Consider the following 15,635-nt stretch of genomic DNA (forward strand, 5'->3'; position numbering starts at 1 on the left):
AGCTGTCAGTGTGTGCGGCTGGTCTGTGACCCCACACACTGTAGCACATATCACCAGACACTCTGGCTATTTTGCATATGAGTTCAAGATTCCAAAGGTGACTGTCTTACTGGCAAAAATAAAAAAAGAAAGGGCCAGCGCCAGTTAAAGCAATAAGACACTTGAACAAACAAAAAAAGTGAGTCGTTTGTGTGGGCAATTAAGCATGACCAACTGCAGGCCAGTATTGCTATGAAATGTGGCTGGAAGATAAATGTTACCGTAACTTTTATGAGCTGCTCTGCCCCAGCAGTCTCTTTCTCATTTGGGTTAAATACACGTTAAATAATCATGATAGTGAATCCTTTTAATCTTTTATAAACTAACAAAAAACATGGCTAATAAGCATATGGTGTGTGTGTGTGTGTGTGTGTGTGTGTGTGTGTGTGTGTGTGTGTGTGTGTGTGTGTGTGTGTGTGTGTGTGTGTGTGTGTGTGTGTGTGTGTGTGTGTGTGTGTGTGTGTGTGTGTGTCTGTGTGTGTGTGTGTGTGTGTGTGTGTGTGTGTGTGTGTGTGTGTGTGTGTGTGTGTGTGTGTGTGTGTGTGTGTGTGTGTGTGTGTGTGTGTGTGTGTGTGTGTGTGTGTGTGTGTGTGTGTGTGTGTGTGTGTGTGTGTGTGTGTGTGTGTGTGTGTGTGTGTGTGTGTGTGTGTGTGTGTGTGTGTGTGTGTGTGTGTGTGTGTGTGTGTGTGTGTGTGTGTGTGTGTCTGTGTCTGTGTGTGTCTTTTCCAGGAATTGCTCACTGGGATCTAGCTTGTTGCAGTTATTTCCAAAATGCCATAATTTCCTTCCTGTTTACGCAGTATTGGACAGCACCGATAAGTACAGCATCATTCTTAAGACTGGAAATTCCAAGTTGAAGGGGTGGTTGATAAGAATCCCTAATTTCTTTTTCAGTTTGTGATTGCATGAAAAGAATGAACACCACAATGTGGCTGAGTAGTAAGATGATAATAATAATAATAATAATAATAATAATAATAATAATAATAATAATAATAATAATAAATAATAATAATAATAATACATTGTTTTTACATTCAGTGTGTATGTAAATATGTATGTAAGTGTAAGTATATACATACAGTACACATACATTCTGTACAGTCAATCTTGCTTCATCGGTGGCATTGCTCTGCGTCCTTTAAGGCAGACAGAATGCATTAATTCTGTATTTTCATCCGAGCGGCTGTTGGCGTTTCGTGGATAGTGGCCACCGCTGCTTGGGACTGGTGCAGCGTGCACAGCGCCACCGCAAAGCTCGCGGTGGGAGAGGGAACAGCAAGCTGAGAAACACCCCCCCCCCACACGCACACACAGAGACAAGCGAGGGGAATGTCATGCGGAACCTGCCCAGCAGCGGGCTCAGTACTGCTAGTGCTGCAACTACGACTAGTCTGCCGCTGTTGCGGGCTTTACGTGTCTGCTTTTCGCTCTGAAAAAGATGTTTTATTATAATAAGGTCGGTTTATTATTTTAACCGCAGCGAGCCCATTTGTGAGCCGGTCCGTTTCGTCCTGTTTTTTTTTTCTTGCCCCAGTGGCAATGAGCAGAACCCGGCGGAGGACCGTACGGAGGCTCACTGTAAAACTACAGTCTTCGTGGTTATACTAATATAGGAGAGCGATAGAGACAGAGAAGCAGGGGCACCGGAGAAACGGAGAAAGGAGAAGGTCCGTCTGTATCACTGATAGTGAAATTCGATTTTTTCTCCCCTCTCCGCTGCATTACCGATAGAGAGAGGTAGAGATAGGTGGGTAAACGGGAGATAAAAAGGATGAAGGTTAAAAAGCAGGGGGATTCGGATCAGAGCACCGGAGACGTCCAACGAGATGACAACCAGCAGAAGAAATCTTCGTGTTTTTCCAATATTAAGATATTCCTGGTGTCGGAATGTGCTCTGATGCTGGCTCAGGGCACGGTGGGCGCTTACCTTGTGAGTACTTTTTCAGATCCGATTCATTGCTATCTGTTGCAGGCATAAATGTAAACAAAGCAATAATAAATGTATTTAAACGCATTTGGTGCTATTCGTGCTCTTGGTGCTGCTGCATCATTGTGTGTGTGTGTGTGGTAATCAGTGAATGTACATTGCCATTCATTATTTCCGATGGGAAGAGGCACATTGCCGTGTGTTCTCACTACATACAGTGCTGCTCTTATCAGCTGCGAATGCTGCTGTCTTTTCCAAATCCCCGTTATTATTAATGGGCATCGCAATCATGTTTTATTTATTTATTTATTTATTTGTTTGTTTATTTATTTATTTACCAGGCAAAGTGCCCCAAACATTGCGTAACATTGCTGGTTACTGTTCATTTTCTATCCAGTGCGTAGGATGCCGCCGTTGAAGCTTTTACTAGAGCCTCCAGCCGGGGTAGCGGTAGCCCAGTACTAAAACAATGCAATAAATACATCAATACTACTGTAGAACAGTGAGAAATGCTGTAAGTCCTTTATCAATAATTACGATTTTTTTTTTGTAGACATTTCCCATTTATAAAATGCTACAGTGTTAACAGTAGCTAATATTGATATCAGTGATAACATTGATAAAAACGAGCGGCTTTACCACGTTATTGAAAGTGTCACAAAAGAAGATATGTAGAGCATAGAGGAACCGGTTATAGCCCACCAGTCCACACACTGTGACAGCTTTGCAATTTGCAGCTATGGCAGGGGGTGCATGCTAATAACCTACTTATTAATAGGGGAGAATTTCAATACTCACTGAAACAAATATTGCAGGTACTGTTACATCTCACTGGGGTGCATACACTGTATGATATGAGGGGTGTAAAGAATCAGCTGGTCAGGTGTAGGGATGCCTGCAATCCTCCAACAGGTACAGGAAGGGCTGCATGCTGATATATAGTACAGACCATGTGTAGGTGTGATTGTTTTACAAGCTTGGAGCAGGTGACATTGATTCACAACACACTGCATTAAAGCACATGTTGCAAGCCCATATTTTCCATAAGCATATTAATCTAACCTGCCCTCCCTCGTGTTACCGAAACCACATTGCATTAATAAAGCTGATTCTTTTTTAAAAAAGCCTGCATTTGTATTTAGTAATTTTCTCGAAATATTAACAAATATCTAGTGTGCTGCCAAAGTATCCTCCTTGTACTGCTTCAGAAAGTAGGTTATTGGGTTTTAGTCTGTGCCTGTGTGAAGCGTGCTAAATGTTTCACACGCATGCATGATTAAGCAGAGTTGCCACAGTGAAATATCCTGCAGACTCTGTGCAAATCCAGCGGCTCCTGGAAATAAAGCAGGGTAAGAAAAATAAAAGCAGGTGATTTTCCACAAAGCACTCCAAAGTATTTGAGTTATTTGTTGGAATATGGGATCATGCTTTGACAGATGTTGATATCACGTCTGGAGCGAAGTCTGGATTATAATTATTGACTTTGTCCTCATGTCTAGAGGCAAGCCTAATCTGCGGGAAAATATGAGCACACACACACAAAAAAAAAACCTGGAGATTATAAGTAGATATCTGCGGAGTGTTCTGCAGAGCATCTTGTGTGTTTAGTATTTGTATTAACGATGGCTGATTGAAAATCAAGTAAATATCATTATATCAAACAATGTGTGGGTTAAGTGCTTCCAATGTAATACATCAAGCATTTCATCAGTAAAATTTTTAGAAACTCAAACAAAAACATCACATGACATCACAGGAGACTTCCTATTGGGCCACATTTAAAGCCTCCAGTCTTTAATTAACTCCTGCGCTTTGAAGGAGAGAAAACATCTGTTAATCTAACAAAACTAGATCCGAAAAACAACTAAGTTATTAATTTCAGGTCCCTTTAGCAGCCTGCTTATGAGCGCTATGACGATGGTGTAGCTGAAGAGTATGGGGAATCTGTGGAAGACTGCGAATTCCGTTGACCAGATGTTCTGTTGTTAACACACATCTGGAAATTGGCCAGCAGTGGCCTGTTGTGCTGAATGGTCCTGTGGTATTTGCTGGAGTGACGCTTGTGTTTAGGAAAGGTGATATGACCACTCCATAAGACCCCCTGTAGTGATCAGTTAATGACCCCCATTCTGAAGTTACAAGATCTAGCCCAAAACACAATAAAGGTTTAAAGGTTTGGGCATTTTTAGGTGTCTTCCATCACACACAGGAAGATATCACATGTACAGTACAGGGACCAGACAAAAACAGACTCTAGAATTGCTTGCAATATTTAGCAAACACTCAACTGCTCTGTACTGTATTGAAGCTCACCTCTTGATTCAGTCAGTGGAAACACAGCCGGTCTGTGAGACACTGTGGCCACTGCCTTCAATTCTTCAGTAAAATAAGTTAAAACAAGTAGCTTTTCTGTGGCTGTGAAGGACTTTATACACTGGTCATTTGTTAGACTTATGATGCTGCACAGACGTTACTTCTAGTACTTCCATTCAAATATTTGCAGACGACATCTACATAGATAGAGGACTATAACTAAGAGTGTGTTTTTTTTAATCAGCTCCAGGTGTTTTTTAATCACCTTCAGGAATTCAGCTCATAAGAATATTCGTAAAGACACATGCTTCCTGTTCTCAGTGTGTTATCCGTAGGGCAATATCACACACCCTAAATGTAAATAACTGATACATGTGTGCAGATGTACATTAGAATCTAACGTGCTCTGCAGCTCCCACAGCAGTATTCATGTCAGCTCCTGCTGTGGTTCACTGCTGCATGTTGGGATGAAGTGAATAAAAGGCCGTCCTGCTGTCTAGGCTTGCGGAGCTGGGTCTTGTGATCAGTCTGTTCAGGGCCAGTCTGAGTTTCCAGGTATGGAAATCGTGAAGATTACAAACATTAAACTGTGTTTAAATAGATAAAAGCAATAGATCATAATGGTTAAAATGGAATGAACAGGGACCAGACAAAAGCGTGACACAAAGAACATAATTACAGACTCAGCAAGCAAATTATAATGCGCACAAGACTATTGACATACACTGACTGTATGCACACATACAAAAAGTAACACTTTTTTTTAGATTGCAAAAAAAAAAGCAGACAGCAGAGATAATAGGTTTTGTTTTAGTTGAGAAAGTGTGAGGTGAAAAAAATGTATAACCAGTTTTTTCAAGACCTCGTAGGTCACTTCACTAGGTGATAGTGGGGAATTAAACTACTGATCTTTACGTCTGTAAAGGAATGGACACATTGAACTATCTTTTTCCCTATTGTTCAAGCCACATCCAACCAAGATTCGCATCCACTGAAATGATGGTTCAGCTAGAACAGACTTGTAAACTTGAGATTTGAACTTTTGAATTACAAACTCCTATATTCAACTTTATGTTATGGGGTGCAGGATTTGCTTTTGCTAAAGAAAAGGACCGCCGATGTTTAGCATTTCCTAGAAACTCCTTTTGAGTGGGATCCATTACATGTAGATATTACTGTGGGTGATTCCTGTTCCTATTCAACACACAGACAGTCTGTTACTATGAGTCACCTAGGCTTAACCTTCTCCCTCCACGCAGACTAAAACTGCACACTGCGTTCCTGTAGGAGAGTTCTTTTTCTTCCTCTGAAAGGAAATGTGTTTACTACACTAGACATCCATTAGAAAGAGTTACTGTACTAAGGAAATGTTTGTATTGAGCCCCACCCCATTCACTGCACTGACTCAGCCTCACACCTCTGCTTCAGCTCCAACATTACATTGATTCTTCTGTATGTAGTCATTCTCCTGAATATGTCATGCTGTGTATGGAAAGGAATAGAAACAGAAGAACTGGAATCTTGGTAAAGATTTAGTGCAGTACATCATGGTGAATGCAAAGCAAGGAGCATTGAAGCGCAGTGAAAGCACAAGCTTGCACGGTGAACGGCATGCAGACACCGCAGAGTATATTGCAATGGAACACACGCTGTGAAATGATCTCTAGTTTAAGTGACAATTAGTAGAAGCATTTGTTTTGTTTTTGTTACTGTAGGTGATCCTGTAACATGAGCCTGTGGTTTTTGTTTGGTTTTCTGTGACCTTTAACCCCTGCATGGAAGTAGTGGTTCACTAGATACAGCACAGTCAATCCCTTCATTGTTCACTAGATAAAGCACAGTCATTCCCTTCATGACAGGCTCATAGTGGTTCACTAGGTACAGCATAGTCAATCCCTTCATGACAGGCTCATAGTGGTTCAGTAGATAAGGCACAGTCAATCCCTTTATGACAAGCTCATAGTGATTCACTAGGCACAGCACAGTCATTCCCTTCATGACAGGCTCATAGTGGTTCACTAGATACAGCATAGTCAACCCCTTCATGACAGGCTAGTAGTTGTTCACTAGGTACAGCACAGTCAATCCCTTCATGACAGGCTCATATACTCTCTAAAACAAGCTGCTGATTATTTTCTTTTTGCATTCATTTCTAACAAATGCAATAAAATGTATTTACTGTACATTGAAAAGCTTTGTTCCTGAGACTCTGCTATTTGTCCTTTATTCTGAGGTAGAGAGCCCTGGGGATGGGAAGCATGCGATCAGGCCACACTATCTCCTGTTCGATTTGCATTGTGACCTTGCCTGCTGGGGATGTGACAGTCCAACCTCAGTGTGTCTCTTCTTATTGACTGTATCCCGCTAAAACCTGCTCCCCCAGTAGCCATTTGATGTGAGTTTACATTAAAATAGGGGCCATTTCACATATATAGATACAAAGCCCTTAAATGTTATTTTCCTAAATTAAGATAACATTTTAATTGTGTCTGTCTTTGTATGGTGATAAGGCACAGCTGAGGCAAGCTCAGGACATAATTCCAGTCTGTCATAATTTCCAATCCAATCTAAACCAAGACCATGGAAAATGCAGCATCAATGGAACAGTAATGAATGCACTGAAAAAATCATAACTAAGTCACTAAATGATCAGATTTAGTTGTACAATTATACACTCAAGTTAAAACACCTAACAACAACAGTGAAAGCATTTACAGCAAGTATCTGAGAAATGTAATATACCATGCCAGAGTGGCTATACCGCCTGGCTCGCATCCATTAACAGAAATGCTCTGACGTACATTCTTATAAGGCTTTGTGCAGATTTCCAGCCCCTCATAAGTCTTCACTGTGAAGTGTCTTTACAATGTAAAGCCTTGCTAGCAAAGGGAACGACTACTGTAGGCAGACTGAGGTACCTGCTTAAGGTTTCTTTTAGACGACATTAAAAAATAATCTGTACTATTGCCATTTCATTTCTAATTAGTTTTTTTTTTTTTTTAATGCACTCATTCTGAGTGTTATTTTCCGTTCCATCGAAATTGCGTAATCTCATTTTTCTCTATTTTCACTGCCTTTCTCAAACCCTGAGCTTACTCTGAGCCGGTCTGGGCAATAATAACAATTGAACTGGCATTAAACTGGCATCCTCATTCCGTTCACATCATGTGAGAATGTGACCTGCGTACTCTACATACATTGAGAGAGAGAGTGGGAAGGGCCAGCCCAGTTAAAAGATCACAAAACAAAAACATAAAACTTGCTAGACTGTTAAGCCTATCTGCACAGTCTTCCAAAGTGTGTATACTTTATACTCAAGATCCAGGATTATACTAAAATCAATTCTTTCAGCTGTTTTGTACCACGTGGACATTTTATCTGACGTAGCAGGCGAAGTCAGTGACAGGAAATCCTACATCGTTGTTGGCTGTGTCCAACGCTCCATTAGGTATATAGTAATGAAATGGATGCAAACACTTAATTTGTGTCGCTGTTCCATATATCGGAATGTGTCACATGAGCAAAATGAAAAGCAGTTCTTTGGTATTACTGAAATAGAAAGACAGGCATGCAAAAAAAAAAAAAAAATTCTGTGGTTCTTTTAGTTTCCTGTGGGTGACAGATCCATCAAAAGCACGTACACAGACGCACCGTTGCTTTTTCGGTATGTTAGCATCTAGCCCCAGATCTAGCCATGTCATTGCCTCACCTTCCAAATGATTTATATATAACTTTTTTTTGTAGTTTTTTTTATTTTTTTTTGGGGGGGGGGGGTAACTTGTTAGAATCAGTGGAAAATAAACTCACAGGTGACAGTCAGGACCTTGAAAATAAAACACTATACAGATAGAATGTGTGTAATACTGTGCTGCGGCTATAGAAGGGTGTGGGCATGACATTTAACTTGAACGAGTTTAGTTGCACACTTCCTTTCGCCTAGGTCTTTAATAAAGACTGCGTATGTATCTTACGCATGTTCCCAAACTGAATCATTTCTCTGTGCATTTCCTCTCAGTTTCTGAAAAGAAAAAACACTTTTACAAACGTGGAATTGGAATTTCAAGGGGCAATCAAAGCACTGCAACTCGTCTGTGGCGCAGCCCATGAAGTTCAGGCAGGACATGCCCTGCTTAACCCCTTGTAAAAGCATGGAGTATCATCAGTGCAGAACTGCTGTAAGAGAAAGATAAAAATCAAAGATAAGACTCTTACAACTAAACGTGTGTACCCCTCATCAGAGTCTAATGAAGCCTGACCTACTTTGGGTTAAGGGGTTAAGGAGGTAAACACTTTTCACTTCTTACCTAAATTTGATGGCATTTTGAACTAAACTGAGTAATGCCACACACTGTACTCTGAATATTGGGTATGGGGCCTGTGATACTGGGACCCCAATACTGACATTATGTTTCAATGTCAACGTTGAATCTGCTAATTCATGTATAGCCCAGAATATGTTGGTAGTGTAAATGTTTATAACACTCCATTTTTTGTTTCACTGGTAAAGATGACTTGTGTTTGTTTACTACACAAAGTTACTGAAGCTGCCGCTTGGTATCCTTTTCTGTATGCAAAGACTGAGTGGTTGGACAGTTCCTGTTAGGGTTAAAGGGCAGGTCATTCTGTTTGTCAAATTGCCTGCACTGCAATGATGTGGGGAATTACAATCGAAATAATAGATATAGATTTACCTCTGCTGAACCCGCATAACATGTCCTATAATAATAGATATAAATTTACCTCTGCTGAACCCGCATAACATGTCCTATAATAATAGATATAGATTTACCTCTGCTGAACCCGCATAACATGTCCTATAATAATAGATATAGATTTACCTCTGCTGAACCCGCATAACATGTCCTATAATAATAGATATAGATTTACCTCTGCTGAACCCGCATAACATGTCCTATAATAATAGATATAAATTTACCTCTGCTGAACCTGTATAACATGTCCTGTAGTGCCCATGGGCAATGCTTTATATTTCTCATGACAATCAGCATGTTCCCCTATGCTTTACCTTAATTTGTATCACGCTTTACTGCTGTTTTACCGTGCATTGCTTCATTTTTCTATCATTTACTATGGAACCCTGCAGTTAAACAACTGTGAGAAACTACAGGTAACACAACAAAAGGTAACCAAATGTAACAACCCCGTTTCATGCAAGCTGTGATATGCACGTTTATTAGGGTTGGCACCTCTGAGCTACAAAAAAACAGGACCTCTGAACAGAAGGGCGATTGTTAAAAGATTGAACTCTCTTTAGAAATCCTCTATTCATCCAATAAGAAACACCTATAATGTTACTACTATAGTATTGACAAGCAATTCATGTTGTGTATCCATTGGAGTAATATTGTATCCTGATTGATCTAACTTGTGCTCAATGTATAGTGCTGGCATTTAGAGTCCTGGGAAGGCATATTGAATTCCTGGGACACCTTCCACGAAACCGGGATAATCCAGGGAAACAGTGACTGGTGACAACCCTAGTGTTTATATAGCTGATTCTATTAACTACTGTAATTGCAAACATTACAATATGAAATAACCTTTTACTACTCGGCGTCATTTCGTGTTACAGGTACTGTTTATTTACAAACATTCAATGCACCAGGGAGAAAGTGAGTTACATGATACCGTAATGCGCAACACACTTACAGTAGACCTGCTGTAATTACTATTGATAGAATTATTTGAACAGAGTTACATTATATCATCCACACACTCACTGAGCAAAACAGAGGGAGGACTCCCAGCTATTCCATTACAGCCAATTGAGATGCCTACCATGGCATAGCAGTCTGATAGATTTCAGGTCAGGTTTTATCATGCTGTGCCATGAGATCCCAATCTGCACCCTTGTTTGTATGCCTTTACAGGTGTGCTAAAGGTTTACAGTTGTGAATTCAAGCTCCTACTTTGTCAACACCTTTAAGAACATAGAATTTAGATTTGGAACGATCAGTGAGTTGATGGGGTTCCAAATTCTGTAGCACCTCACTTGGCTTTTTAACAAATCTATGTTTTTATTTTTGAGCTGAAGATACAGCTAGCAGGTCCCTGTCCTCCCCTGTGGAAGAGAATCATCAATTTCAGACTCACTGCTTATAAAACAAAGGGTTTGCTTCGCTAGCTCAGCAGAGACTTGGGTAGTGTTATGCCAGTATTATCTTGTGAAATGATAAATGATAACAGTGACAGCATTGTGAAACAGGAGGTTGAGGGCATTGTGGCAGCTTCTGTAAAACTGTAACGTGAACCTTGTGTAATGCAACCGTCACCAGACATGGTGGACTATTATAATGATCGAAGCAGGTAAATGAATCACTCTTGTAGGGAAAACGCAGGCTAGAAATACACGGCTTAGATTTGGATTTGTTCAGATCATTAAAACCGATCTCTTGGACAGCAGGGTCTGTAGAACAATAACTAACCCCAGGCTTTGTGATTTTCAGATATTCAGATAATTTTTCAGATAAGCTGAAGCTGGGCAGGGCTATGGGGGCTAATGTAGAGTCGAGGACTGTGCCACACAGTGGGTGGGATACAGTATTGTAATGATCTGCACTGATGACATTTGCTGACCCCTTACTATTTATTTAGATAGTTTGATCCTTTGCTGTTTATATCATTAAATTGACCCTGGTGTTACGTTGTGCAGAATCTGGAACACTGGCTAATTCAGGATGCAACCAGTTGGTGTATTGCTATAATATATTCAAAATATAACATATTTATAATAAAATAAGATGCGGCAGGGCCACATTCTTCCTGGAAACCTACTAGAATAAGACGTCTCAGTGCCGAGGAATCAGTATTATAGTGATCTGTGTCTTTAATTGGAAGAAAAATCCCTCAGTTTTAAAAAAAAATGTGACATGATTTTATTGTTAGATGAAAAAAGATGGGAGCCACATTTCTAACCATTAGGATATTCAAAGTAAAGAAACAAACGCTGTATAAAATCAAACACTTTCTTTACTAGGCTGTCACACTTTTTTGAAATTGGCACAAACATATTCTGCCGACACATCTTGCTGTCATTCAAGCTGTAGCTTGTGCGTCTGACTGCTTGAGTGAATACTTTGACATAAATAGACAATTATTTAAAAACAGGGAAAGGGAGGTGAAGTACACGAAATCCTGACAAATTTACTACACCAACTCACGTTGTCGTCAGCTTTCATTTACCAGATCTTTTGCACAACAAAAAAAAAGAAAAAATCCTTCAGGAATTGCTCTGGTGTGACTTTGATTTCTCATTGAAAAAAGGGAAGAAACAGCTTTCTGTTTTTAATACTGCAAACCATAACTACATTAACCTCTCCATCCCTCACTTCTCATGGACTCTGGAGTGGAATAGTGCTGGACTGGCTCTTTTTTAAATGTGTACTTCTGACAACCCGCGCTGCAGAATAAATGCATAGGAGGATAATTAAGCGTTCTAATCCGGACATTACAGCCGTTGTCAAGATCTGTGTGGAAATTTCTTGCCCTTCTCTAGCTCTTCTTTTTTAATAAACTAAATGCTTCATAAATGCTATGAATAATAATACACCGCTGTTCTTATGGGAGTCTGTTCTTTGAGAGCTGAAATACACTTCCTAAAATAGAAGCTTTAAAAATAGTATAATACAGAATTCGCTGGGTGGGATTCAGCACTGTACTGAGTTCCCAGTCTGTATTTTCAGTGTGAACTGAATCCGTTCAATCTTTATCGTTGTAGAATATCGCATGAAGGAAAGATAATGTCAAGAAACCTGCAGTGTCACTTTCCTTAATAAAAACATCTTTAAAAGTAAGAACTTGAAACGTGTAACACCAAAATGGACTAGTTTACTTTATAAAGCTTCTTAGAGAGACATAGAGACACCTTGCATTTAATGAAATCCTCGAATTATCAAGTGCAAACAGTGTCCCTGACTCAGATGTGAATTCCAATAAATCATCTCATCGCTACAAGTGTGTCCTGATGTTCTATAGGGACCTGGTTGGTAAATGCTTCCATAGCCAAGACTATAAAAATGACAGCTTTTTCACTGGGAACAATCTTTCAAGAATGACACTATATATGGGCAGTTCTGGAGAATTGGCTTCACTGACCAACTCTTCTAAAGGAAGTAGGGGCTGGTAACGGCAGGAATAATAAGACATGTGCTGTCCCGGGAGCTCATGGGGGCCCTGCACCCATCTAATTTTTGTGCCCCACCTCCATCTACACACCATACACAAGCAGTTTGCTTTGTAGTGCAGAAGACTGCCCGTGGTTTATTTGTGATTGATATGTTTATTGAGTCAAGCAGGTTTGGTTACATTTTAGTCTGTCCTGTAGGCATGTTGAGTGATTACACCTAAAATCCTCCAAACCACTTTGTGCTTTGTTGAAAATGTGTTATTAGTGGAAGAACGTAGTGATGAAGTCAACATTGTCCCTTGGGGGTGGCACACACTGGGCATTCATTCCCCGGGATCATTTTAGGGATGCAGGGCCACCCCTTGTGAGCTCTACAGTGAACTTATGAAATGTGCAGCCCCTTAGCCTGCCGTGGTAAATGTACACAATCATTTTTCATGCTTATACTACATGTATCACTTAAACTAAAGCACTGCCAACACATGACTACATTTGAACACGCTATTACCGTGAAATATCTTTTACTGTGAGAGTGGCTAAGCTGTTTGAATGCAAGCTACTGCACTATTATCTTGATTCTGTCTTGCCTTTCGGTTACATAGAAGCCTTAAGTCTCCAGCGCTGCCAGCCTTTGTCAAACACCAAATTCAGCACCATTAATTTATGAAGAGGGGAACAGATTTTACTAAAGCTTATGAATGGCTTTTCAAGCCCCAGCTTATCAAATGATCTGTATTAAAAATCCTGGCAAGGAAGCAAGATTTTAGCTCACCATGCAATAAAGGACTTGTGAAAGTGCTTTGAAAGTCAGTACATTCAAAGGGAAGTTCATGCAGAACTACAAGTAAAATACACAGACAACTACCCGGAAACAGTGCCTTTCTAGGTATGCTGGTGCTCATAAGAAGTAAACTACCTGTAGCTGAATAGCAAATTGAACACAGAATGAGCAAGCCGTCTTCTAAATCGCATTCACTATTACAATTGTCAAACTGTAATTTCGTGCTCAGTGAGTTAATGTGAGATACAGCAAGAATTTGGGTGGATCCTGTCTGAAGTATTCAGACACTGGGGGGGGGGGGAATAACATCAATCATTTATTTATTTTTTTTAAGTATTCATACTTTTGGTATCAAATATCTTGTGTATAGGAGGTATTTTGTGTTTAGTTAAGGGTAACAGAAGGTAGCATGCAGTGTTTTGTTTTATTTTTATCAATGTCATGTCAGTCAGCACTACCTCACACTGTTTGCATGCTGCTGCAAAACCAGCTCAACCTAATTTTAGTGTCTGTGAACGGTACCAAATAGACAACACTGGAAACCTGAACACCTTCCCAGTCAATGCACCTCAATCCTGCCCTGGAGGAACCACTGTTTTAGAGGGAGCCAGGCATTTTAAAAGAGCCTCCAGCTAATTGAGTGAATTCGAACCAGGGACATTCAAGTTAAAGACTTTAAAAAGCGCATTGCTGTTCCACCAAACCGCACTGCATGAACAGAATCCTAGTCCATCTTCAGTCGAGACTCAAATCCGAAACGTACTTTCATAGTCCCAACCTGAGTGACAGTGTCCTTCTAAAAGTATACTTTTTTTAATGCAGCTCCTGTCTCATTTAACGGAGAGATGTGATTGATTGTACTGGTTTAAATATGTTAACAAAGTCACTTTGAGGTGTTTTGCAGTTTGCAGTGCAAGCACTTCACCTCTCGTGATGTTGTTGGTGGAATGGTGGAATAACTAATAATCCATGAGCATTCAGGAGTACCCTCTACTTTTCTTACTTGTCATAACACACCTGTTTTATTCAAAGCTCTGCACTGTTCTAGAGTAGATCTGCACTGTGTGTGATGCTCAGACACAACAGTGCGCTCTACAGTCCCTGTGTAACTGATGCTTTTACTCTCTTCCAGGTGAGCGTTTTAACAACCTTGGAGCGGCGGTTCAACCTGCAGAGCGCCGACGTTGGAGTGATAGCCAGCAGCTTTGAGATCGGCAACCTGGCTCTCATTTTGTTTGTGAGTTACTTTGGGGCCAAGGGGCACAGGCCGCGGCTGATCGGGTGTGGGGGCATCGTGATGGCCCTGGGTGCCCTGCTCTCTGCACTGCCAGAGTTCCTCACACACCAGTACGAGTACCAGTCAGGGGAGATCAGGCTGGGGAAGGAGGGCAGGGACGTCTGTGCCATCAACTCCTCGGACATAGAGGACGGAGGAGCAAACCTAGACTTTTACTGCGGGAGCAGAACTAACACCAACATGATGTACCTGCTCTTGATAGGAGCTCAGGTGCTGCTCGGGATTGGGGCCACACCTGTGCAGCCGCTGGGCGTGTCTTATATCGACGACCACGTGCGAAGGAAAGACTCCTCGCTCTACATAGGTAAGTGAGCTCACTGGTCTATATTAAACCTGTTTCAGAAAATGCATCACTTCAACTTGTTACAACAAATATGGTTCGGTTCCAAAGGTCTGCGGTGTCTTAAAAGATCTCTCAAAGACCTAGAGGTCTTAGATCTTAGATTCGTTTCATGTCATTTAAAAATCCTCATTTTAAGCTGCATTGTTTAAGGTATCGATGTGCTTTTATGTGGTACATGTTTCAGCATGCTCAACAGAAATGGCATCAGAGGTCGATAGACAGAAGTGCTGAGTAACCAGAGAATGACAGCTCCTATCAAGTGTTAAACATTGTCACACAATTGCTCATTGACTGAATGGAATGAAGTCAAGAGTGTGGCCACAATGTTACTGACCCTAGTCGATAAACAAACTGTGCAAACAACCCAATTCGTGGGTAATATAATAGAAGAAGTTTAGACATGCTGGGTGAAGTGCTGATTTAATACAAATAAACAGTGCTACACAGGGGCTGCATTCATTGCATGAGCGCATATATATATATATATATATATATATATATATCCCTCAACTTCTTCAAGTTAATTCAATTAATTTTTATTTTATGTCCTGTCCTGTCCTGCAATAAAGGACTGCATTTTGAGTACATTTACTCACTTAAACCATGTTTTTGCATTTCAACTTTAATTTCAGCAATGTTGTATTTTGCCCCTATACGTGTTGTTGTTTTATGTATACATGTGCACAAAGATTTAGCTTTTTTTTTAGTTCCATAGATTAATTATTAGAGACTCAACACCAGGAATTACCAATTTTTTAAATAAGCCATATATACTGTAATTCCCAT

At 40.4% G+C, this 15,635-nt stretch overlaps 1 protein-coding gene across 2 annotated transcripts in view; it reads left to right on the forward strand.

Moving 5' to 3' along the window:
- Positions 1–1,379: 1,379 nt before the first annotated feature.
- LOC121299277 (solute carrier organic anion transporter family member 3A1-like) overlaps positions 1,380–15,635 on the forward strand; it is a 48,211-nt gene continuing 33,955 nt past the window's right edge. For both annotated transcript variants that reach the window (XM_041226947.1, XM_041226948.1), the window contains exons 1-2: positions 1,380–1,972; positions 14,342–14,810. In XM_041226947.1, the coding sequence (XP_041082881.1) occupies positions 1,814–1,972; positions 14,342–14,810 (628 nt within the window). In that variant the 5' untranslated portion in view covers positions 1,380–1,813. The remainder of the gene's footprint in view (positions 1,973–14,341; positions 14,811–15,635) is intronic.

This window comes from Polyodon spathula, chromosome 24 (genome assembly GCF_017654505.1).
Source record: "Polyodon spathula isolate WHYD16114869_AA chromosome 24, ASM1765450v1, whole genome shotgun sequence".
In the NCBI taxonomy this organism is placed as follows: domain Eukaryota; kingdom Metazoa; phylum Chordata; class Actinopteri; order Acipenseriformes; family Polyodontidae; genus Polyodon; species Polyodon spathula.